At 42.2% G+C, this 26,293-nt stretch overlaps 1 protein-coding gene across 1 annotated transcript in view; it reads left to right on the plus strand.

Moving 5' to 3' along the window:
* The first annotated feature begins 6,174 nt into the window (after window positions 1-6,174).
* The window catches only part of AOAH (acyloxyacyl hydrolase), a 75,299-nt gene continuing 55,180 nt past the window's right edge, over window positions 6,175-26,293 (plus strand). The window contains exons 1-4 of the mRNA XM_040063795.2: window positions 6,175-6,314; window positions 6,710-6,864; window positions 20,000-20,095; window positions 25,266-25,326. Coding sequence (XP_039919729.1) covers window positions 6,190-6,314; window positions 6,710-6,864; window positions 20,000-20,095; window positions 25,266-25,326 — 437 coding nt within the window. The 5' untranslated portion in view covers window positions 6,175-6,189. The remainder of the gene's footprint in view (window positions 6,315-6,709; window positions 6,865-19,999; window positions 20,096-25,265; window positions 25,327-26,293) is intronic.

Genomic DNA, 26,293 nt, shown 5'->3' on the forward strand with positions numbered 1-26,293 from the left:
CCCCACAACATCCCCCACCCTGTTATTGAATGGCAAAGTGCCACCACAGTACATATGTTGTAGAGATCCCATATCTGAACGCAGAAGTCCCAGTACAAGCCTCAGTCAATATGCTTAAATAATCTCACGAACATTGGTATGTGCTAAAAATGCCTCTAGTGACATTCAGCACTGCTCCCTAGCCCAAACACTGGGAATAAATATCTTCTATTGGCACCTGTGCTGTGTTGAGATTAAGAGACTGTTGAGCTGCAATTCTTTTATTTGCATTACTGGAGGAAAGATCAAATGGAACGACTATAATCAAAAATTCATTTTTCTTCTTCTTTGATGTTGTGATGTTCCCCTCGTAAGCGCTTACAACCTGACAGCGTCTGGGGCAAGCTTTTGCCTCGCCACCCTCCACCACAGCTTCATCAGCACTAAACTGGGACCCTGATAGGCGGTTGCATTTCTGACAAAACCCAATGCAGGAGCAAGAGCGCTGCAGGGATCGATGCAGTAGATGGCATTTTGGCTTGCCTAGCAGGCTACTAGCTATTTATGGCAAAGCAATAATCACACTGAGTTGGTAATGCTTGGATCTCACTTCTCTGGGATTTAAATGAGTACCCAAACTGCAGGGCAGCAAAGAGTCTGTCCCAGGCTTCCTGACTTGTATTTACAGCTGGCTCTGAGTGACTCTCTTATCTAAGGCCTCTAACAAGTGTTTCAGTAATATTGCCACACTCTCTTGCTCCTTAATTGCCAGTGTTGAGGGCCTGGAGTATTTTTGTCTAGGTATAAGCAAGAATTAGGTCTTCTTTAGATTGGAAAAGGCCCACAGCTGTGCCCACAGAACTCAAAACTGCAAAATCTATGTTAGTAAGATTACTTCTGGATTTGTAGGGTCATTTACGCACAATAAGAACATAACAGACTGGTTTGTTTTTCTGCGCCAGTATCAAACAGCTAAGGAAACGTAATGCATCACCACTAATCACAGAGTCATAGCATCATTTAGTTTGGAAAAAGACTCTACGATCATCAGGTTTAACAGTTAACCCAGCACTGTCAAGTCCACCACTAAACCATGTAAATCACTGTAGGGCTCCTCTCAAGCAGTAGTGAGAAACACACTTTGAAAATGTTATTCATCTGATCTTCACTTTGCAGAAAACCATCTTTAATAGAAAATCCAAAGTCACCCCCTTTTGACAACCCTAACAGCCTGCCCTTCCCAGAAGTGCACAACCTGCTGTGAACTAGTGTGCAAGGTGATGTAGCTGTATTTTTCCTGTGTTCCCTGTTTGAAAGCCTTAAGAAGCTTGTTCCCACATTTTGTTGTATCCAAACTGAAGTAAGTCATGTCAGTGATTTACATTTCTAAGAGCACAGATATCAATAGCCTTGCAAGCTGGGACAGTTAATTTCATTAGAGGTGGCAGAATAAAGGATAATAATCTCAGTTACAGCATGGCAATAACTTGGAACAAATTTTTGGATACGAGTGTAAGAAAACACTGGTTCAAATGCTTTCCCTGTAGTTTTGAATGACAATGAGGTGGAGAGACTCTGAAATAGATGCATAACTTGAACTGCAAGCAGCAACTGATAAGGAAACTGGGGCAGAGGGAATGACTCAGTTGGCTGTGGTGCAGTCACAAATCCACATGGGGCTCTGGAAATGTTCATCCGTGCCAGTGATAATGCACCAACTGCAGAGATGCTTATGACAGTCAGAGAAATTTGGAGAGCAGTAATGAAGAATAACCAATGCAAGAAACCAGTGGGAACTTCAGAGTCAAAGGGCACAAAGGACAATGTTTTGAAAATAAAAGGAAAAAAGGGACTCAGAGGATCTTTGATCTAAAGGCTTCTTCCTGCAGGTTTTATCTCTCCAGACACAGAAATACAAGGCTTATATCTGTTCCCTTAAGAACTGAACAGCACGTCAGAGGAAAGAAAGGGAGAGAAAAACTTCCAAGATAACATTTAATCATCATAAAAATGCATGCATGAATGTGACAAAGGGGGAAAAAAAAAGCATATATCTTAAAAATCAATTTGTAAAAGAATGTAACCAAACAGGAAAAACATGCAGTTATGTGTGCAATGACTTGGACAGAATAGGATGGAGAAATATACACTGCCAGCTGATCTCCTTTTGTAAGATAACTGTTCCATATTTCATTTTTCATCTAAGTGGCCTCTAATCCTGACAGATGACAAATCAATTCTTGCTTGTCCTGTTTTGGGGCTTCATTGAGGTATTTTCCAGTCTCTTTTCTTTTCTATGGCTTTTTTCAATGTATTTGCTGTATACATAAACAGATCTTTAGGGACCCATTATAGAAAGCAGCATTGAAACTAACTTCATCCTCGCATCTCATTTCAGAGTTCTAGTGGCAATCACGTATTGCTCCCTGCGGGGAAGGGGTGACTCTTAAATCATGTTTAAGACCTTACTCAGAAAATCAGAAACCCTGACCCAGTTCCATTGTATCTCTATCAGAGGCAGCAAAGATGGAAGCTGAAACCCTACCTGTTCCTTAGCTGGCTTGGGACTACCACCCAAAACAATGAATGTTATGTGTTAGGAACTCATATGGAAAGATGAGAAATGAAGAAGTGCTGCGGGGCCTTCAGACTCTAGAAACCACACTCCTGCTCTTGGGATCAGCCTAAAGGATTGTATTTCTTCACTAGCTACGCATGTACCCTAACAGTGCTCTGCCATCATGGAAATTCAGGCTTGTCTTTGCATGCTCTGCCTCAGGCTTCTGGCAGCCATCACGTATGCAAGTTTCTCTCAGCTCTGCTTAAACTGAGAGAGGTTTGAGGGTGTGGCTGGAGCTCTTGGGCTGAGAGTTACTGAGTGGGGTACTCCATGGGCCCCTGCAGCCTCTCTGGTGACCCCCAAACAAAGCTCTCCACTAACTGTGTGTCCCCCACACATCACACTAGCTACTGGCCTGAACATGAGGATATGGTAACTCAGATTTAGCTCTGGGGACCCCCACATGTGCTAAAACACCCAAAGAAATAGACTGGATCAAGCTGGGTGAGCTGAGCAAGCTCTCCAGTGTATCCTGCGAGCAGATATGGAGAGCTGCAGGGCTTTCCTTTGGAGCAGAATTTAACCAAAACTCTGCAAAGCAATGTACATCCCTCTTGATCTGTGTGCTGAATGCAGGGAGCTGTGGGCCTTCCTATGTCTTTAGCAGGAAGCAGCAGTGGATGGGCCAGTGTATATCATGAATATACAGTGTGTGTTTATTTATCCATATATTATCACTAGTCCAAGATCAACCTTGAAAAAATTCATTTGACTCTGTCTTCTGCCTTAATAGCAAGAGAATGACTGTGGAGCTGGGTTATTTCTGGGCACTGTGGGTTTCCCATCTGCAAGAGGTGGTGATCCCATGGCACCTCTGGCACTGCACTGTCCTTGCCTCCTCTTCAAAAGCAACATGAGGAGATTCAGAGAGACAAAATGTTGTCTGCCCTTCTCAGCACAATTTAGGTGAGTAATGCTGCAGGCTGGTACTTAGTGGGGTATCCAGGAGCACTTCTGCAGAGTTTGTTCCTCCACCCACTTGGCTCTCGTGGTCCCCAAAGACAAGTGTCAGGGCTCTGGGGCACTCATGGGCTAAAACAACCCTGAGCAGTCCCACCAGCCCTGAAAACCCACCTGAACTACACTCCTCTGCCACCTGGCTGGGCCTGCTGCAAGCCCAGTTTGAAAACACATCGAAAAAACAGTAGAGCTGAGTAGACAAAGATGGTCAAAAGCTGTAGGGTGACCCTGCTAGATCCTTTTGGGGTCACCTCTCTGCACCTGGTGCTTTGCAGAGGGCAGAGCTCCCTTTGCTCCAGCTCTCGTTTCTTTATTTCTAGGCAGGCAGCATCTCCTGAGTCACCCTTGACCTAGGTCTGCTTTTCTGACTTGGGTGTTGTGCACAACATAATGAAAGCACTTATGATCAAATCCCATCCTTTGGGACAGGTATAATTTGTTTCTTACCTCCCATTAACATCATTATGCACTTACTAAAATTAAAAGGCAACATCAAGTGCTCCTTTGCTCCTGTACCAAGACAGCTTTAGGACTTAATGTGTCAGGGACTTAGAAGTAATATAAAATCTGCTTGGCAAAAGGCAGGATTTGCTATCTGGTTTGAATGGGAAGAAGAAAGATTTCACACTGGTCTGGGGAGGGGCCAGGGGAGTGGGTAGTTCACCTTCCCAACTGGCGTCCAAATCTAAGTATGCAAATCCCTCATTTCTCTGACCAGACTGGAAATTTTAAAAGCTTGTTTTTGGAGTTTTTTTTCCTTCAATTGGTTTAAGAGCTTAACTAATGTGTAAGGTACAGTGCAAAGCAGCTCTCTGTTACACATGGAATTATCTTACCGCTCCTTCCACAGGCTAAAATGAAAGAAAATCATACAACTGATTACAGGCTTCAGCTATATGCTTTGCAGGTTTATGTGCCTGGGAGCAGCTTGGGATCTATCTCTGTACTTTATAAGTGCCGTTGTTTTGTTTTGTGTTTTGCAATAGACGTAAAGCAGAGACCATTCTGAAGACCTTCCTGCTAGGAAGGATTTTCTTGCCTATTATTAGCACTCTGCTTTTGCAGCAAGCGCTCATGAGCCAATATGCAGAATTTTAAAGGACTTCAAAGTGTCATTGGGAAGCAAGTGATATGTGTGTTAAAAAGGGTTTAATGGAGCTGCAGTCGCCGTAGCAATGTCTTTTTATAGCAAGTTTTTACAGCGTTAAGAAAAACATCCTGCAGATTTCAGTAGGATTGGCATATGGATAAGGTATTTTGCACTATGATTTTTGTTTATCTGCTATTAAAAAAAAATAAAGAAAGAAAACCAGCATTGCTAGCTATAGGGAGAATGATAAGCAGAAACAGTTTTGCAAAATTCAGGCAACAGCTATTACCTTTATTTTGGGTTTAATTATTTTTTATATTTTTCAAATGAAAGCATATATTTGAAGGCAATGGCTTGGCTTAAAGAATGGAAATACAGAGTGATTTGTATTCACATTGAAGATTTTGTAGTCTTATTTTTTTTTCCCCAGAGCCACTGGATTATATCATCATTAGCACAAGGCAAATCCTCCTTATCAAAGTTGAGGCAAACTTTCTGGGACTGTCTTTAAAAAGTCATAGTGGAGGCTCCCAAGGAAGGAAGTGGTTTGCAAAAAACACATTAAATACTGAAGTGGATCTGATCCATGTGTGATCATGTTGGTCTGCAGGAACTGGCTGGGAATCGCTGATTTTATTATCTCCTCTACTTTTTCTTTTTACAACACCATTTTATAGATCTGTTTTAATTATTCCTGGGAAGCACGTTGGGATACTTTATGAGACAGACTCCTCATTGTCCTTTAGTAAGCTATGTCATTGGCCTGCCCACTTCTGAAAGAGACAGACAAGGAATGGAAAGATGAGTACCCATTGCCCACTCACTGAGTGAGGGGAAGAGACTTGCCCGGGTGGGATGCAGTATTGGCCCTCCAGTTTCTCAGTCTCCTAAATCACCTCCTTAAAGCCATCCTTGCATCCACAGTGCCTGGGATGTAGCTGTTTGGGCTTGTTCCACCACTGAAGTCATGTCATTTAAACATGTTTTACTCTGCTTTGGCTGCAGGCTGGGGAACGACGGGTTTATGCCTTGTCTGAGGGATTTAAAAAAAAAAAATAGAGCCAGGGAAACCTTTAGTTGTTGTGACTGCCAAAGCAGGAACAGCACAGGATTTCTCAAAGCTCTCAGGCAGCTGAGGGCTGCAAGAGATTGTACTCAAAGCTGATGGGAACAGGGGTTCAGCTGGGTTCAGCTCCCAGTGCTACCCTCACACTGGCAGCTGTCTCCCACCCCTATTCCTTAGTCCCGGCAGAACTAAAGCCCTGGCAAAAGCCCAGCAGAGCAGCCCTGTCCCTCCCAGCCCTGCAGCTCCGTCTTGAGCAGCTTCTTTCATTTTTCACACTCAGTCCTCCCGAGCGGAAACCCTGGTCAGAAATTGTACAGAAGCAGCCAGAGAGATATTTTCTTTCTTTTCTGCGGAGGAGGGCAGAGGAGTGACAGCGCAGGGGGAAGGGTTTGTAGAGTTTTGTTGTTTTTTTTTTTTTTTTTCTTTTTCCCTTTTTGCAACACTAGTTGTTCAGGGGAGTGTCCTGTGTTATTAATGCTGAGTGGCTCTGGCAACCACTGTGGTTCAAGGTCGTTAGTCATCCGCTGCTGCTGCAGGAGACACGGGAGCGCTGAGCCAGAGCTGTTCATCCAACCCTCTTGGTCGTCCCAGGCCAGCAGGTTGGGAAGAGCTGCGCATGGGGCAGCGGGGTCGCGTGGGGGTGTGGAGAGCAGCCTGGGGACAGGGCCACTGCGGCATCCTCCCAGCCTGGTCACAGCGAGCCCAGGTCTGTGGGACCTGCTGGGTTTAATGTGCCTCAGGGCCTGAGAGGGGCTGAGGAGTAGGGAGAGCACCTGCAACGTGCAAGTGTGGTGGGATCCTCCATGCACCCCATGAGAGGGCAGACGTCTGTCTCTGCCTGGGAATCTGTTCCTGTGTTACTTACAGCTGCGCAGGAATACCAGCCTCCTTTCTACTCAAGCTGCACCAATGAAGGATACTCCCTGAGAGTTAAGGGTATACAGGTTCACTTGCACCCTTCCCACCTGATTTCTTCCCTTTTTCCCTTCCTTAGGATGAAGGAGTCTAGGAAAACATTCTTTAATTTATTCTGCATCCTCTGGCTCTTGCTTCTGCTGAAGGCTGCCTCTTCCTCCCCTCTACCCCGTGGAAAAGACCCAAGACCCCCTTCACTCCCGTTTGGGCTCTACAAAGGACACACCTGTGTTGGTATGTATCCAGGTTTTGTTTGCCTGCTGGACTAGCTCATTCCTTACTTCACTGGTGAGCTGAGAGTTGCTATTCACATCATAAATCGCTCCTTTATCTATTTCAACAGCTGTACTGCAAAAAACTTGTAGTCTTTGCTGAAACAGTCACTGAAGATTTTGCAAGGCCATCATGGGATCTGGAATTATTTTATGATTTTGTTTTTGACTGGCTGCTTCCCAAAGTTCATGTTTTCGCTCTGCGGGGAATTGCATCTGAAAAGTTGGCTTTAATATCTGTAAGTCTGGTATCTGGAAATAGGATGTTATGAGGTCTTAGTGTTTCTTAGAGTTCACAATGCATTTTGCTTAACTGGCAGGAAGGCACAGTTCCCTTCGGACTTGCCCAGGGACTCCTCATTTATTTCAGTTCCTGGAAAACTATTCTTAAGAGTGGTTGAGATTTTTGTAGTCTGGATGATCATCTCCGGATAGCTAGTTTGCTAGGGCTGCTTCCTCACTTTTCCTTTCCTTTTGGTGTGCACCTGTCTGCATGACCCCTACAGAACTGGGGCAAGCTGGCAACCCCCTTCGCATGTGACTTCAGTGACTGTGGTGATCCCCACTGTACCTATAGCTGGGGGTCGGTACCCTATAGTCCCAGCTGGCTAAGTGATTCCCGGAGCAAGATTGGTAACACTGGAGTCACTGTAAACTGTGGCTATCTCTGCACCAAAAATGCCCTTGGCATGGTACTCAGTATACCGAGGGAGATGCGGTAGCTTGTATTTTTCAAGTGTACAAATGTATATGTCTTATGCATTACAATCAAATGATTTATTGTGTCACCAGCAGCATTTGTTGATCTTACAGGCCCTTTTCAGCCTAAAAATTTTTGTCATTCTTTTAGTTTCCCCAGGCACCTTTGTGCTGGAAACAAACCTTGTCACAGCTCTCCATCCTTCAGATAGAAATAATTCTTTCCACCGTGGCTTGGTGAATACAGTTAGAAATAATAACCCGAAACTTGATAAAAACAAGGTTTTGCTTCACTTCTGAGCCACCCACAGTACCCCTGACAGTTTTGGCGGGATAGGGTGAATCAAAAGGAGAGCAGAGGCAGGGTGGTGAGGGGGTTCAGCCACCAGCCAGAACATGAGAGCAAGAGGTGAAAAGCAGAAATGGCTGTGAGGGGCTGTCCTTGTTTGGGCTGGGAGCCATGCAAGTGGTGACCAGGCAGCTGCCAGAGCTGGAGGGAAGTGGTGTTGTTTAGTGGTGAGATCTGAAGGCAGCTACAGTTTTGATGGAACAGGAAAGGCAGTGATCATGCTCATCTGTGGGATTTTTACACTGGTGGGTTTTAGATGTCAGCTTGTGAACACCATCTGCCCTTTCCATCCTGTTGACCCAGAAAAGTTCTAAATTCCACATGTTACATTGAAATTGCCTTGTGCAAGATAATTTGTCCTTTTTTCCCTCCTAAAGGGAGGAGAGCTGTGCTAACCCCATTTCTGGAACCACTGAGCATTTCTTTGTTCAGGGAGGAGAGGTGAAAAGCAGTGCCTCCCACACCGGTTTCTCTTTCTGAAGTGTCCCTTCAGCTAAAAACATCTTTGTGAGGTCGACTCAGGACCCAAACAGACTGTGCCTGCCTCTGTAAACCACAAGATAAAACTGTGTGGATAGTGCTAAAAGGATGAGCCTAGCCTTGCAGGGACGGCCGGTGGCTGCCAGCCCAGATGGCCGCCTCTGGGCTTTCACTGATTAGCTTCTCAGTCGACTAACTCTTGAAAATACTGTGTTGCTTCCTTTTCTCAAGCAGAAAGGGAAAGCACAGGAGAATTGATGTAGTTCCATCCCCCCTGACATAGGCAGGGAAGCTTCCACTGCATCAGCTTGCTCAGAATCCCATCCAACCCGGCCTTGAATGGTGGCAAGGATGGAGCATCCACAGCTTGTCTGGGCAGCCTATTCCAGTGCCTTCTCACTGACACCATGAAGAAGTCCTTCTTTAATCTTATCTAATTTTTAATGTGGGAAAGTCCTATTGTTAAATGCATAGGAGATTTCATTGAAGAAATAAGTTCTTTCATGCAAGTTTAAATGTGTGGTCAGGCATCAAATCTTTCAAAGTTATCTGCCTCGCTTTTCTGAGGGAAATGAAGTGGCTGCAAATTGAATTTCTGATCACTCCTGTGTACCACCTACTTGACTTAGTTTGCTGTTAGTAGCCAAAGACAGTCAGAAAGTGAATGCCCTTTCAGTAACAAAACCAAGAAAATATTTCCCATTAAGCCTTTCCACTGAGAGTATCACACTTCTTGAAGAAACATGTGGAAATAATATGACAGGAGAGCGAAGTGCAGCTCTGGTACCACTGTTAAATGTGATACAACTTGGTTGCTTCCTCCTTCTGTTCCCCTTGCTTGCAGCACGCCCTGGGTAGGCACTACCATCTGCCCCAGTATATTCCAGTCGTACTGGCAAAGCATTTGGGTAATTCAAGGGGCTTCCCTGCCCTAAGCAGATCCTGGGAAATGTATTTTGGGTAGGCACCTATGTGCTGATATGGAACAGGGCTGGAGGAGAGGAGGGTGTGCCCCCAGTGAGGTTTAGACAGCAGTTTTAATCAACTTCACTAACGGTAGAAAGAGTCACATCATTTTTTCTGCATTTTCCAGGAAAATGTGGCTGCTTCATTCACAGAAAGGCTTTTCATAATTGACTTGATATACAAACAAAACAACTGGAGGGTTCCCACCTAAAAGGTGGCTTAATACTACTAGAGCTATGGCAAAGAGGGGAAAGCACCCCAAAATAACCCTCCCAACCACAAGATCAGATGTAGTATACCTAAGCATTTCCTAACCATCTAAGATAACTGGTCTGTAGCAGTACCCAGCCACAACCAGATAAATGGTCTTTCTTTGGCCTTGTCACGAGAAAAACTTTCCCAATGTCTGACAGTCTTTTTTCTGCATCAGTACTTCCTGTCTCCCCAGGCTGCTAAAATGCCACCATTTTTACATTCCATGAAATCAGCTCAGGCCCTCCCTCTGGGCCTTCTGCACACTTTGCATGTGATATGTTTTTCTGTTTCTCCTTTATGAAATGTAAAAGGGCTTTTGTAAATTTTCCTACATGCAGAAGCCTGTGAAGCTCTTTTCCTCCTGCAAAGGCAGTGAAGTTTTGCTCTGTGCACTGGTTTGGGAGCTGGATGCTGAGTCTGCCTTTCCTTTCTGGGTTTGTTACCGATGGGCAGCATGGCTTAAGGGATTTATTTGGGATGAGACCTAAAAATCCTTTTGCTGAGTGTAGCCTGACTGTTTCAGTGTAGCATCCTGAGAAAGAGATGCTGTGTATTTTTCTCTCAAAAATTAGACATGAATGAACACTTCATATACTCAAGTCTTTACTTTCCTGTCTGTTAAATGGGGAAAATGCTGCCCATTTCAAAGGGCAAGCAAAGTTTTACTTAAGTTAATGTTAAGGTACCTAAAGGCAGTACAGTAACACTGGTAAACTGTTGATGCTGGTGTTAATGTTTCACCATTTTTCTACGTATTTTTAAAGTTTTTATTCAATTCCACCCTTAATTACAATAGAGCCCTTAAAATTTTTTTGCAAATTGCTCTGTTCTCTAGCAAAGGTGACTTCATCTAGAGGTACCTGAAGCAACCTCAGGAAAGGCAGAAGCTGCCCTGGAGGATGCAGAAAGTGAGGGAGACACTGAAAGACAGACAGGAACTTCTGTATTCATCTCCCTTCAACATAGTAAGAAAGGGAATTTGGGGAATGAGAGATTAGTCAGTTAAACATCAAATCCTAGAAAAATCCTGCAATAGTTAAAAAAACTTTTTAAAAACACCTTTCAAAAGTAGTGTCAGATCAATCTAATTTCCTTTGCCAACGGGGTAATGCCATGTAGACACGGAATAAGAAGCAGATACTATAGCTGGGCTTTAGATACTGTAGTTAGGCTTTTGGCACTACCTCAGCACTAATCTTATGCTTGAGAGATATGTGACAAGGATTAAGTTAAGGGTAAAACAAAACTGATGGGTAGTCTTGTTCAGACAGTAATTACTAGTGACTGACTACCTAAGCAAAAGGATGGAAAAAATCAAGTCTTTCTTGAACTGCTCTTTTGAACATACTATCATTCCATATTTTATCTATCCAGTATAATGAAATTCATGTTACTAAATTAAATCAAATCAGTTCATGTAAAGCTGAAATTGTTTGCAAGTAAAATGGAGGTCAGAATTAAATTCAAAACAAGCTTGACAACTTGGAGTATTTCCATCAGAAAAGGTAATTTCAATATGAGAATGTTGAAGGCACTCACTTCAGCAGAAATAGTCAGTGACACACACAGCAGATGAGGAACAACTGGCTGGGTAGCATCCCTAAGGAAGATCATCTGGGCTTGTAGTGGCACAATGATGGCATGTTGTCACGAAGCACGCACACGCGGCATGCACAGAGACGTGCGAACAGAAGTCAGCTTGCAAGATATGTGAAGTAACCTGTTACCTTTCTCAGCACTGACAAAGCCTCAGAGGAATTTCTGCCTTCCCTTTTGGGGCTGTGCATCAAGAATGATGCAGAGTGACAGGAGGTTTCAGAGAAAAACAAGCATAAGCTATAAAAGAAAGAGTGAATAAATTAGAGTTAATTAGTCTAGAGAAGAAAAACTTGAGAAAAGACGTATCTGTCCTTGAAACCATTAAAGGCATGATCCATTCTACAGGGTTCATAAGAGGTATGGCAAAAAGTAACAGAAATGTGTACTAGTGGAGACATTCACGGTAGGAAGAAGATTTTCCTATGACAGTGGTAAGTGAGCAGAGTAATAAGTTTCTGAGAAATCTGTAGAAGACCTCAGTAGAGATCTTTACAAATTGCGTCTGCCCTGTGCCTTCAGAATGACCTAGATGGTTCAGATCACCTGTTAGGGCAGAGGTTTTGTAGGAGGACTTATTTCAGGCCAGCATTTCCGGAGTTCTGTGCTGTGACTGCGAGAAGCATTTGCAAAGAGCAGCATTTATTTGTTCCCTCACCCACAGCAGACTGCCCAGCTCTATTGGCGATTAACTTTGGTTGCCCTTTTCAGAACGAGGCGTTTAATCAGGGAGCCCTCAATAGGGCCAGACAGCAGTGCTCTCCATTTTCTCTGCTAGCAAGCAGAGATCCTGTGGGTCAGCAGCCAGAAAAGCAAATTTCCCCATCTTTGTGCTCGATATAATGCCATTCTCAGCAACCTTTGCGGGTCACCACCTCCATTCAGCCAGGAGCACACAGTTCCTAGCATATGAAGAAGCATGTTTTCGAAATGTATTTTCAGCATTGATTGCATTAGAGAACAGGTGTTTCTGATCTACCAGCAGAGTAAAATGCTGAGCTCTACCTGTGCTGATTTGTGTGGTAGTCATTGTCCTCAACAGTTTGCCTCTGTCTAGCTGTGCATGAGTGCAGGGATGAAATATGCCCCTTGGAGTGGCAGCAGGACCGGTGGCATTGGGAGTTCCCGATAACTTCACACAATGGAACATGCCAAATGGAATTGGAAGCTTTTAACAACTGTGCTCAGAAAGAGTGGCTGTGCACATATTGTCTGGGGGGGCACCATGACAGAAAGTATAATTTACAGCTCAGTGGGTTCTGTAAAAAAGCCTTGCCCAATATCAGTGTAGCACCAAAATGTATTTTACTCTAAAAGGCTGGGAATCAACTTTGATTACAGCTAAGTCAGTTCCAAGCCATAGCAGCTCTGCTCGCTTCACTAGCATTGCTCCATTTAATCAGCAACAAAGTTTGACCTGATGATCAGCAATAAATACTAAATTTGACCATAACATTTTCCCCTATGATTTTACTTTAGCTAGAACAAATACAGGTATGGGAATAGTACAGTAAAGATACTAAAGCAACAACTCAGCAACTTTTCAGTGACTGATGGTAAAAATTTAATTTCCAAAATCCCCCCATGTCTTACTGAAAGCTTATGACTGTAAAATGTAAATACATCTATTGATCACAATGAAAAGATGTGCTCAGTGTGCCAACACATCCGTATCTATGTGTGTATAAATACACAATCACATCTTGTCTGCATTTGTAGACATGGGTAGTCTTATGCATTTTACATCACTGATGCTTACCTTGTGTATAATAATCATTTTATTGACTGTCTACTTGGATGCTGATTCCCACGTGCGCCTCTCACTCTTGTTCATGTGTTAACTCTACAGAGAACTACTGCTCATGTTTAAGATGATCACTTTTACTGCTTTTACTAACTTGTATATCTGGAAAAAAGTTTCTTGCATTCAGAACCCTGAAATGGAGAAGCCTTTGCAACAAGGATAAAGTTATCCACTTAAATTAACACCCCCTGCCAGCATTCAGGCTGCAGTAAATTTTCAATACCCTTTCCTGATTTGGAAAAGAAAAATATGTTTGTGTCACACACGTACACAGGCGGGGTTTTTTTCATATTAATTAATACAGAAAACATTTCTATTGGAAATGCCTGGGGATATAGATTTTGTTAAATAGGGCTCTTTAAAGTGTAATGTAGGAAACACTAGGGATACATTTGGCTGCCAGGTATGGATACCAGAGTCTTCCATTAGATGGAAACTGAATTATCTGCACAGTCATAGATGTATCAGAGTCCTTGTTGTATGTCTAAACGAAACAAAAATGAATGACTGGAGCTCTGAAGTGGCCCACTGCTTTTGCACGAGCAACAGAAACAATTACCGGTATTCTAGGTTTTGCTGGAATTTGTTACAAATGCACTCAAAATGCTGCTATTTTGATATTAATATTTTAAAAATGTCTTTAGCCACTACACTGTGTAATGTAATGCCCAGTGACAGGTTTGTTAATTGTGTACCATTTAGTATTTCCAAGATATTTCATAAGACTTAGCAAATTATAGGTAAAAGGGTCTTGTATATGTCAATATATTTGAATATGGGTACCTATAATTATGTTCAATCACCTCAGTATCTCTGTAAAATACATTAATTCTGTAAATGGTGTAGGAAGAAAAGCCTGAGTTAAAAGATTTTATCACTCAGATCCATTTCCCAATTACTTTTCAAAGCAGAAAATCCTCTGGCTGTATATGGGAAGATAAGTGTCCTTACTTCGCATGTACAGTTATATCATTTGAGCTGAATATTTCATTGAGCTGGAATGAAATCTTGAGGTTATAAAGGGCTGTCCTTTGAAAGTATCAGCTCAGCAATGAGAAGCAGTGCAGGAAGGCAATACGGATATTGGGACCTGTTAGCAAAGGAATATACAGTAAGTGAGATGCTGGCACAGGTTACCCAGAGAAGCTGTGGAAGCCCCATTCCTGGCAGTGTTCAAGGCCAAGTTGGATGGGGCTTTAAGTAACTTGGTGCAGTGGAAGGTGTCCCTGCCCACGACCAGGGGTTTCAAACTAGATGATCTTTAAGGTCCCTTTCAACCCAAACCATTTTATGATTATATGAAAAAGAAAACATTCCTGTATTGTAATTTTGCATAACCATGGTCTGCCTGCACCTAGAATATTCTCGTGGATGTCCCCATCTCAGAGGAGGAAACCTTATTTCTTATTAGCTCCCCACGTGAATTTCAAAGAGAAATATCTTCTTCTGGGTTGATCTGGAATTGGATTAGACTAATTTGGAAAGAGATGTTTTTATGCGAGAACAACAGCATGAGCACAAGGAGTCATAATATCCTCTTTTGTAGACAGGTTCTTGGATCTCCTCACCTGTAGGCTTTAAGAGATGCCTTGCAGCTTAGCATTGTCTAGAGATGGAAGAAGCCAAGACTGTGTTTTGGGAAAGCCTTCATCTTCTGTATAAAGCCAGGAATGTGATAAATGACTTCGTGTATGCGGAGCCAGGCTGGAGCAGACAGATTTCTGAGGTGGATGTTTGCTACGTCACCAAGAAAAGCTCCAGTTCCTGCTCTACCAGGAGCAAGCAGGGTGGCTACAAGGTGGCCACAACCTGGTCAGAATGGTTTGCAGAGAGCTACTTGTGTCCAAGGCCGTTTTTTGGACTCTTCCCTGTATTCTGGAGGTACATTTTATTTATGGCTGAAGGGGTGAGAAGGAAATCCAGCATCCAGAAACATGAGCAAAGGATGGCAAAGGAGGATGTGCCGCAAAACCCATTTAACAGAGTTTTACTCAGAAAAATACACCTACAAATCTGAAACTTAGAGAGGCAGCTTTCTCTATCCAGATACTTTTTGACATCCCTAGGTATAATTCTAATTATAGAGCCTTTCAAACTTGTGCAGCAGAAGTGGATTAAGTTAAATAGTCTGCTCAAACTGCCGGAGGCTTCACAGCTAAACAATGAATTCCTCTAGTTCTGATTTTATTATTGGGGTATGATTTTTTTTTTCCTGAGCTTATTGGAAATGACATTTTTTTATTACACACTACCTTCAAATATATGGAAAGAAGTACTTCCTGATATGTGAGTTTTCACCTTACTGCACTGAGCAAAATGGTTATGGCCTTGTCTTATCTCTTCAGAAATTAATAGCAGATGGGACAAGCCATCGCTAAAAGCGACAGGCATTTATTAATACCAGACTCTAGTTTCTAGTGCCCGGTAGGTATTATAATGCCAACAAATTTCTTTCAGAGAAACACATCCTTCAGCCTGTCAAGGTATTGAAACCTATTATTGAAGTGAGACAGCAGAATCAACTTACTAAAAGTTGTTTCTAAAGAAAAAGATGCTCAACTGTAAAAAAAAAAAAAAAAAATTTATCTTCATTTAATGATGAAGCCAATTTACATTGCCTTATATGTGTTGAGCTCATGATGAGAAATAAATCACATGTAAATATCTAGTAAATTAAAAATAAGCAATAAGTGCTAATGACTGGCCAGATCTGGATGTGCTTTTCTACTGATGCCAGGGTACTAAAAAGTTTATATTCTCATACTTGTCATAAGTAATTAAAGCAGTAAGATTTTTACTGTCAAAGACATCTGATTTCCCTCTGCCATTTTTAGCTATATAATTATTTTCCATTTTTAGCCAGTGGAATTAAGATCCATTAAAAACTAGGATAACTGGTCAGCATTTCTTTTCCTGCCACTCAGTCCAGAGGAAGATGATAAAAAGAGAGCAGATTTGTAGTAAAAGCAAGGATAGTCTGAATTAACTTTCATTTATAGACACTAATCTTTTGAAGTTTTACCTATAGCCCAACACCAGAGATAAGTTCTCCTAGAGAATAGATCTGAATTACTGGGGAAGCACGTTTCCATGAAAAAAAAAAAACGGAGCCTCGGTAGATTAGGCTGCTTCTGCTGTAGTGAGTCCCATTAGGACATTCCTCCTCCCTCCTCACAGGGTTCATCCTTTTTCCTGAGTATTTTAGAATCTCCAGCCCAAAAACTGCTCCTGATGACATCAGCCTAAATGAAAGGCTTTGAGGTCACATAAGCAATCATCCCCCAGGGCACATCCCAGGGCAGCAGACCACAAGGAGTAAGGAGAGGTCAACCAAGGACAGGGCAACTGATAAAAGCCCAGGTAGATGGACAGGACAGAGACCAGATCAGCCAATAGTGTATGGTGGTGGAATGTGCTCCCTGGAAACAATTTTCCTACCAGGGGGCCTGGAGACTCTCCAAATTCACTTCCAGATGCCCCAGCTGCAGTGCCTAAGGAATGGCAGATCCTTTTGAAAATCAGCCAAGACTTTCTCTATCAACTTGTCCCATGAAGCATGGCATTTCCTGTGGAATAACTGCATTTGAGGGGGGTGCATTTGATAACCAAGGTGTGGTCTTCAGGTGCCTGAAGTGGGGAGGGTGTAATAGCATGAGCAGAAACCTCCTCTCTGATAGTGAAGATGAATTTATGAGAGCAAACATTTTGAAGTTCAGCTCTGTGGGTTTTTCCCAAGTAATCAGGCTGTTATTATTGTTATTTATATTCATATAGCATCTAGTAGCCTGAGGTACTCCATTAAGTACTGCTCAGACTCAGTGTTGGCTCTGTTAATCCTCATGTGAAGCAGATTTGCCTTTGGGCCTGGTTCAATAGACACAAAGGTGTCTATCTGATTTAATCCACATGAAAAATTTTCTTTTAATTTCTGTGAGACTGCTCCTTGAGTGGGGCTGCCTTCATGATTGTGTTTGTGATTAAGAATTCTGTTTCTATTTTGCAGAACTGAACCAAAAATAGTTGTGGGATTTTTTTTGTTGTTGTTTCTTTTTTTCCCACTGCCTCTGTGGTACTTGGACAAATATGATAGAGAACTTACATCTTCAGCGGATACTGTCTTGTTGTAAAACAGAGAAAATGGAAATATCAATGGTATTTTTATCCTCAGCCCAACTGCTTGGATTTTAAGCTGTTTGTCCATAATCCCTTTTTTTCTGCAGGCCCTGGCTGCACGTGCAGAAGCACTGGGTTACACAGCACAGGCAAAATGAGCAACAGTTCTCTCTGCTGCTGTATGTGACGCTGTCAACTCCAACCTAAATAATTCTATAATTCTGTAGAATCCTCAAGCTCATGATGCAGAAGAATGAGAGATAAAACAACAAAAGCTGTGCCCCTTGGAAAATATGAAGGGACTAGCTTGGACTCTCTCTGCTTGGACTCCTTTTTGTCTTTCTGACTTGTAGACAGCAAGATTGATACAGGAACATCTGACCTTGGTAAAGCAGAAAAGAAAGCACAGAACGATTGTGTGGTTTTGCGGTTAAGTTATCATTTAGACAATTTAATTTTTCTGGGCCTCCATCCTCATGAATAAAATAGACATAGAAGTCAGGGGAGGGGTAGTCCCTGTTGTCTATAGGTTGTCCATGTGTGTTAATAATATAGCCTTTATGTAATGACTCTTAGATGTGCTATGGTGTGTTTTCAGGAGTGCAGTACCATCTCAGTACTAAAGGCTGGAGTCAGTCCAGCAAGGCTATTACTATGCTACCCAGCCAAGGAACAGGAGTCTGTTTTCTGTCCCTGAGGCCAGTGCAGGGCACGATTTGCACTAAAACAGCTGAAGTCTCTTGCACTCTTTAACATCCACTCCCACAGCTGTGGGAATGCTGAATGTCCTACCCCTGAAACATTTGAGATCAGGTTGAACGGGGCTCTGAGCAACTCCATCTTGGTGAAGATGGCCCTGCTCACTGCAGGGGGCTTGGACTAGAAAGGTCCCTTCCAACCCAAACTGTTTTAGGATAAAGCTGTGTGGTATTTCTTCACAAGACTAGACGGCTGTAGTAAGGTTGAACCTAGACCAGAGGGCCCTGGCCTGTTCTTTGAGACCAAGACCTGAATATGCTATACCCTTTATCTCAGACCTTTCCTTTACTTTTAGTTTGGGTCTTTATTTTTCAACTTTTTTTTTTTTTTTTTCCCAGTTATTATGTTTTTAATTAGCTGTTAATTCCTCTGACTAATTAGCCACTGGCTATTTGGGGAACTGGGGAGGGGGCAGGAAAGAAGGAATATCTTGCTTCAGGGTTATTCTTGGTTGCATCTGTCTCCATTTATTCTTCGATTCTTTTAGGCTGACTGGAGGTAATGGTTCTTAGCATGCTTTATAAATCATTCTTGAGTGAGTCTTTTACTTAATAAGTATGGAGAAGTGGGCTTTTATCCCAGCAAAAGAGGTGATGATTTCACTGTAATTTCTTCTGGATTACTGTATTTGGGATAGAAGAAATAATAGAAGAGTCAAAAATGTTTGTCTTACAGCAAGTTCCAATTGTCCTACCTTCTCTTTTACTTGCCATAGAAGCATCAGAGCTATTTATGCTGAAAAGCAGCACTTTGATTTAATAGCACATAGGTAGTGGTGCTGTGAAGGAATTTAGAAGCTCACTTTGAAGAGTTGTTCCAGTCTGAAAACCCCAGTATTAATGTTTTTGAGCTTCGAAAAAGGTGAGTCTGAAGCCACATCAAATTGCTGCAGCTCACTTCCATTTCTAGACCCTGCTAGAGCAAGTCTCAGAGATGAGAATGCTTGTGCAGGAGAGGAAAGACGGTTCACTTACAGGGGTTTCAAAGAGAAATCTTTATTCAGTCTCCTGGCTGCCTGGGGTACCTGCCTCTCTTGCACAGGCTCTGAGTCTAGGCGGGGCCGTCACTTCTGGCTGCCCGGTCTGACTACAGTGGGCACACATGGCATCGCCAAAGCTTACTCCTCATAAAATGGTGAAGCCACCGCAGAGAAAGCACAATGCTGACCCTACAGCAAATTAAAATTGACTTGAAATGAATGCTCACGATGTGGATTTTGAATAACTGTTTCTTGGGGATCACATAAAATCTATTTAATCCCCAAAATGCAGAGGAAAAAGTACTGCACATCTCAGGAAACACTTCACTAGCCCTGTTCACACCCAGATCAGTGATGAGAAATAACCAAATTCATAGGTCATAGGAAGTGGTTTCTTTCCAACCACAGAGGCAGAGCAGAAGGAACTGTGAAGACATTCTGGTTTTAACAAATGTGTAGCTGGGCTCTGCAGCCCTGTGTGTGCTGAGCATCACTGGGCTTCACAGGAAAATCTATGAAGAAATGATGCCAAGGATGCTCTGTCATGGTCAGCACATATGTCTGTGGTGTGACTTCTCTTCTGTAGGCAGTCACAAACATTTGGTTTCTGGTCTTAATACATCTCTGTGCAGCTTGTGTGGAAGGGTATAAATACCCGGTTAAGCACAGACCTGTCCCTTTTTTCTTGTGAGATAAAATGAGAGAGCAAGTGACCAAGTGGGCAGTTGTAACAGTGGCTATCCCCTCAGCTCCTCAATTTCAAGCCTTGAAAGAATGGAGTCATTTTTCCAGGAGCATCATAGAGTGCTGTAAAACCAGCTGCTCTGCGCGCTCCTCTGGAATCAACATCCTCTCTCTAATAACTTATGGGGTTTGAATGAAGACAGGAATACACTGATATCTTTTCCCCTATCTGCCGTGGAACATCTCAAGAAATGAAATGCCCAAAGGTGCCAGAAATACTTCTGTGGTGCAGGGCACTTCATAATATTTCACCAATAATGGTATTCCCTTTTTTTTTTTTTTTTTGTTTTTTTGTTTTTTGTTTTTTTGTTTTTTGTTTGGTTTTTTTTTTTTTTTGTTTTGTTTTCTTGAAGGATGCGTGCTTGTGGTGTCTGTCATCGAACAGCTTGCACAGTGGCACAACAGTACAGTAAAGGCAGCCATGGAGAGATTGTGTGACTACATACCTGGTAAGTACCAAATAATGCGCCATATGTCAAGTTGGTGCTTATGTACTTCCCTGTTAATTAAAAGCTCGCATGGGAAGTCTGAAAACAAATTTTATCCAGCTCTTGTGCAGCATCTCAAATGTGTGTAGCTAGGAGATAGAAGCTGCTATTTAGAGGAAAGTCAGTGACATGGATTCTCTTAGATTCAGAGCTGGGATTTTGTCTCAAAGTTAGAGTGAATGGGGCAATATTAAACCCCACACTGGTGTGAGCACTAACCCGTGCAGACCAGTTCCCTACCTTTTTCTCCCCTTTGTCTCTTTATTAGCAGCTTAAGAATAAGTTCTCTGTACGCCCCACTACTCCTCCTGCTTGTTGATGCGGGTCTTTATAGCAACAGTGAAGATGAAAATGTTTTCAGCGGGCATAGGAACTGCTATTGTAAAATTTTAAAAATTAGATGGGGCTGACAGGTGTAAGATGTGAGCATTTGGTGTGCACAGAAAAGCTAATGAAATTAAATTGGTGATACAAATTTCAAAAGCGATAGCTATTCCATGTGAATATATATAAGACTCCCCTTTTTCTGCCCCTTATTTTATCTGCCCAAAGGAGGTTGGAGCTCCACATGCACACCCCTAAACAGAGAACAGTTTCAATGCCAGAATAGCTTTGTGCCTCACAGACCAACTCTATAACTATTTAAGTAACTAGATCTCACATTCATAATATCTTTTTAATGTTATTAATGTAAAAAGATGGCTTAGAATTCTTCATTAAAATGTAATTTTTATATGATTTCATGAATTGTATGTCTGAGAAACCATCTCTCTCTGTAAACCCCAGTTTCACAGAAGATATGTGTAGAATATTAATTCCCTCCTTTCCAAGGGAGGATTTCCCAAGGCAGAATGGGGCAGGGAGCTAATTGCTAGGATTCATTCATTGATAGAATTACGTTTATCTGATTTCTATTCCATAAGTCATATCCTCAGTGTTTTAAATTACAGGCACATAACCATGAAGTTGCAATTAGAAGCACTGATCCTGCTATTAAAATACAATTTTCATCTTTAAATTATGACATGCTAGCTCCTTGTTCATGATTCACTCAGTGGACCTTGTTCTTCTGACATGTCAAGATATTTCTTTTCAGCTGCCATTCTTTACACGCATAAAATCCTATTATCCCTTTAGCTGAATCTGTATAATCCAGTTACCTTCTGAGATGCATGGATACACAGTAGGAAAAAACCATGACCCTGAACTTGAAAGGAGTGAAAAATCCTATGGATTTTGTGGGAGCTAGAGTGTAACCCAATTTATCCTCTCCTGGGAGGTGAACACTGCAGCCCAGCAGGAATCAACAACTTCCTCTTGCTGCTTGAAACAGTAGAAAAGCTTCGGATGCTCGTGAGGAGCAAACATACTAAAGCAGGTCATGCACTTCGCACAGAGAAACAATTTCATTATTATGCACATGCCTACAATTGATAGCAAGAATAACAGCAACAAATTAATGGCAGTGAGGCTTTTTCTAAGGCATAAAAAGGAGTAGGACTCCAAAAATAGTGGTTTTGGATAAGTGGAGGGTTTTGAGGGTCTCTGGTAATTCTGATTACAATCAAGTCAGGTTTGGAACAAGCCTTCTGTAAAGTTATGTGATGTTCAAGAATAAAAAATGCTCGGGGAAAAAGAGAGAAAATTTCAGTACCTGTCAGTCCCACTCAATCTCACAGGCTGTGTAGAAAACAGAACTACAGCCTCATCTGGATGGAAATACTTGTAATGTGTGTGATTCAAGTGATATGGCAAATAAACCTATGAGAACAAGAACAGTAATGTCGTGAGTGCAGAAGGCTCTTGAGCAGATAGAAAGGCCAAGTCTGGGGGAAGAGGCAGTATTTGCAGTGTAAGAGGTGCTGTTAGCAAGAATGTATGTTTACCTGGACGCTGACTGTCTGCTTGATGACACAGTCTGATATCTGAAATGTGCTTTGAGACCCTCTGCCTCCGGCTTTGCCACTGAGTCATGCTCTGCTTCTCTGTTGACCACTGCTGTGTAAACACCTTAGAGCTCAAGTGCAAATGGCAACATGATAATAGCATCTTTTTTGCAAATATTTGTCCTCTGGGATTCAGCCAGCGTTTGTGTTTCCAGGACTATGAAGCTATGTAGGAAAAACTTCCAGATAGTTCTTAGAGGATCTAAGGGATCTTAGGGGATCTCTTTTATCTGAAGCAAGTATACACTACATTTTCTCTAAATTTTCCAGCATTATTTTTGTTTAAGCTCTTTTTTTGCCCCTGAACACCTTCAGATATTGATCATTTTTCTCTTTCTCCCCCCTCTTTTCTGACTTGCACTGCTTATTCCTAACAGAGATTTATTTCTGCAAGGAGGTTTCTCTCATTGTGCGTGCTAGCAGAGCTGGAGATTTGCAAACACATGAATGCAGTCTGGCTCCAATGGCAAGTCCTGTAAACACTGTCTGTGGCTTTGGTCTTGGTGATTTTTTTGAAAGCCAAAGCCTGAATGGCATCCGAATCTCCCAAGAGGACTTTATGTGCTCAAAGATAATTTAATATTATTACTATTCCTTTTACCTCCCATCATTTTTTACACCATGGGGTAATTACATGTTAAGTTTCTTATATGCAGAAGAAAATCAGTGTGACCAGCAAAACACCTATATCAGCTCCCCGGAGCTGACAGGCAGCCAAACTCTCCTCTCTTCTCAGACACCAGGAGAGGTTACAGCAGCCAGCTGGCTCCTCCAGAGCCAAAAATGTTGTGGAAACAAGCTGGTTTGGGAAACTCATAAGGAGGCCATCACCTGTGATGCACAGGGGAGGTGTTGGGGAAGCCAGACACGTTTGCCTGCAGGCTACTTTGGGGAGCCAGGTACCCCACTGGCAAGCCTCATCAGAGGTTGTTCTAATCAGCAGTGATGCCAAACACAGGGTTAGTGATGTCTGCAACATCTTTCATTTTAGGTGACCAAGAATAAAATCTAATTCCAGTCAGGAGACCAATTTTTACTTGCAGATTGCTTCTAAAGAGCCAATAGTGAGGCAAAGGAGGCAAAGATACGAAGCTAATAACTTGATTGAAATAAAACACCTGTCATGGGATAAGAAAAATCAGCTGCTGTTGTTACAGAAGCTGCCTGTAACGCCATGAGTAGGAGGGTGCTGGGAAAATTATCTCTTTGTTCCCTGATATGCCTTCTTGGTGCCAGTCCTCATTTCTCAGGTGCAGGCTGCCAGCCGGGTTGCCTGCAGTCCTGGCAGGAGAGCAGCTGCGGGAGCAGGAGCACAGCCATGCCCACCAGTGGAGTCCCTGCCACACGGATTTGTACCCTCCACACAGCAAAACTACCCAGCCTGTATGAGCAGCCCTCTGGCCCTAGGCACATCCAGCCTGACACTGGTTAAAATGGAATATTCAGCCCAAAGTTGGAGGGAAGCAACTGCTTTGGTGTTTCTATGGCTTTTCTCTGGGAAAGAGGAGAATACTCTGTGCTTTGTTTCCCAGGTACAGATATTTATCTCTCTGGGTAATGGTGCAAGAGAAAATGACAACTCTAAGGAGTTTGAGGAGCTGCAAGTTAGTTGTCACGGCACTTGTGTGGACCTGCCTCGTTGGGATTCAAAACCCTCTGGGCCCCATCCGCACAGGCTCAGAAGTACTCAGAAATGTGAGGGCTGAATTAAAGCCTTCAGAGAAACTAAAATACATAAATCCACGCAGACATGAGGTAGAAATGTTTAGTTTAAAATAAAGTTTAGTTTAAATAAAGTTTAGTTTTAAATAAGTAGAGAATATTTTAAGTGTCTTAAGCAAATAAGAGACTGTATTAGTTAGTAAGAAAAAGCCCTAAAGCCAAGTTTAAATTTCAGTAGCATTACCTTTTACAAAGTTAACTAAGTCTGAGACATAACAAAAACTTAATGTAGCATTGCTAGCTTCCTTAGACAGAGCAGATGTAGAATTTGTGTAAGAAGTTACAACCACTTTCCTACATCAATGTTAGGTCCGGATAGGTCCAACAAGACATAGTAGAATCATGTTTGTAACTGATTGGGTAAAAATAGAATAAAAATGTTTTGAGCATGCTAGAGAACAGAGATCATGGATGGATGCTGCTGTTAATGCTGATGATAAGCTGCTTCTGCTTGGGACTTGGGGACTCTGTGCTAGAAGGCTTCCTGCATAATGGCACAAACTGTAACAACCCTGCCTTCATGAGACTGATTAAGCCATGCAACAAATGACTTTTACAATTACCCAGCTTCTTTAGTCTTCTACGAAGACCCCCAGTACTCGACACCGTCTCTTGTGGCATTTCACAGCACCACCCCAGCTGACACCTCCTTTGCGGGATATGTGCATGGTTAACCAGCTCTAGTCTGTTCAGGCCAAGAAGCAGGCAGTTTTCTGTCATAGGAACTGTCAGATAAGTGCCCTGCTTGTATTCAAACCCCCACTCTCCCTCAGTTGTCTTTGCTCGGGTTCATGGATCACCTGTTAGTTTACAACAGTACCTTAAAGAAATCTCTGATGAACTGTCTTATTGGTGACATGCTTTGCACATATTAAGGAAACCACCTGAGCCAACATCCCAAAAAGGCACACGGCTGTAGACTGAGGAAGGAAGCCAAATGAAAAGTGTCAGGTATTTCTTTGAATGCAATTACTTCTGCACAACTCCTGCTCTACACAAAACATATTCTCTTCACTCCACAAGCCCCCATAAGCTCCAAGGCAATTCTAGGAGTAGCATCAAGCCCAACATCACTTTCTGTGCTTTCGTTAATATGTTTGTTTTTTCTTTCTTCTTTCAAACCTATTGAGATGTTTTTTTAAACTGCTTAGAAGATGCTGTGGCATGCACAATTTCTTTTCGTTTTTCCATTATGCCATGCTCAGAAAAAAATTTAAAAAGCTAGTTATACTTTTTAGTCTTTATCATGTGACTTGCCTAAAGCCAGAAGGGTTTTAGGCAAGATTAGAAATTCACATTTTCCCATTCTCTGGTACTACACCGAGGTTAGAGATTCACATGCCTTCCCCTAAGGTAAATCAGTATTCACCTTAATGAACCAATTGCTGCTGTATCTTTACTGCTATGAAACCAGTTTCACCATGCTCAATTACTTAAGTTTTTTTTAAATTTATGTTTTCTAGAAAAATTGCAAGGCTTCTGTTATGTGCTTGCTGAACTTTACGGGCCGCACATAGCTGAACTGTAAGTATTGCTATGTACTCTCCGATTTTTTCTTAGTTTGTTCTCAACATGTACAGATGTGCTGTCAGGTTGAAGTGGAGGGGTTTCACTCCTAAAATCACCTTATTTTTAAATCAGAGATGCTTCAGAATGATTCTGGTTTGGCATTTGGCACAGCTATTCCTGGGTGAATAAACACAGGCTGCCACTGGTAACCATTTTGATATTCCATTTAAATCTCAGATCGGGCCCACCTGATATAATTATCTTTTGAAATTCAGCTCATTTGGCTGAGGGAGGAATTTGAATAACCCATGTGTGTGAGACAGGTTCTATAAAATCACACAGTTATTGCTTGGCTCTTGCTTTCCATTCTACCTTTAATCAGGCTTTCTAATTGTCAGCCCCTACATGCTCTCAGCCCCGACCTTGATGTGCACTCTTGGGGAAGCCTACTATTTAATCTAAGTGATTAAAAAAATAAAATGTAGGTCATTTTATTCCTCTTTGAAAGTTCTTAGTTTAATTAACAGAGCTTTTACTAGACCTTCTTTTTCCCTAGGGCTTTTATTTTTGTTTTTAAAACTAGCCAAGGGACTGCGAAGTGCTTACAGGACTAAGAAGTGCTATAATCAAACATTTTAATTTAATTCCTGATTAGCCCAGAGGTGTGCCCCAAAAAGGAAGAAACCATCCTAGCACTCGTGCTTGGTGATTAAAGGTTAAGGATCTTTGAAGGATTTCTGGTTATTTTGTTGAGTTAATGATTGAACATTCATATGTGCCAAATTGCATATGCATTAACTTTAACCTTTAAATCTTTGTCAGGCTTATGATTGATTAAAAAACTAGAATAGTTATAATGCATTTGATTCAGGTGCTGCATGCAGAGCACAGTCCTTTTCATCATCCTGGGTTCCAATTTTAAATGCTGAGTAGGATGTCGTGGCAGAAAATCGTTAGAACCCAATGTTGTACTGAGGCAGCG

This window comes from Hirundo rustica, chromosome 1, assembly GCF_015227805.2.
Source record: "Hirundo rustica isolate bHirRus1 chromosome 1, bHirRus1.pri.v3, whole genome shotgun sequence".
NCBI classification, from domain to species: domain Eukaryota; kingdom Metazoa; phylum Chordata; class Aves; order Passeriformes; family Hirundinidae; genus Hirundo; species Hirundo rustica.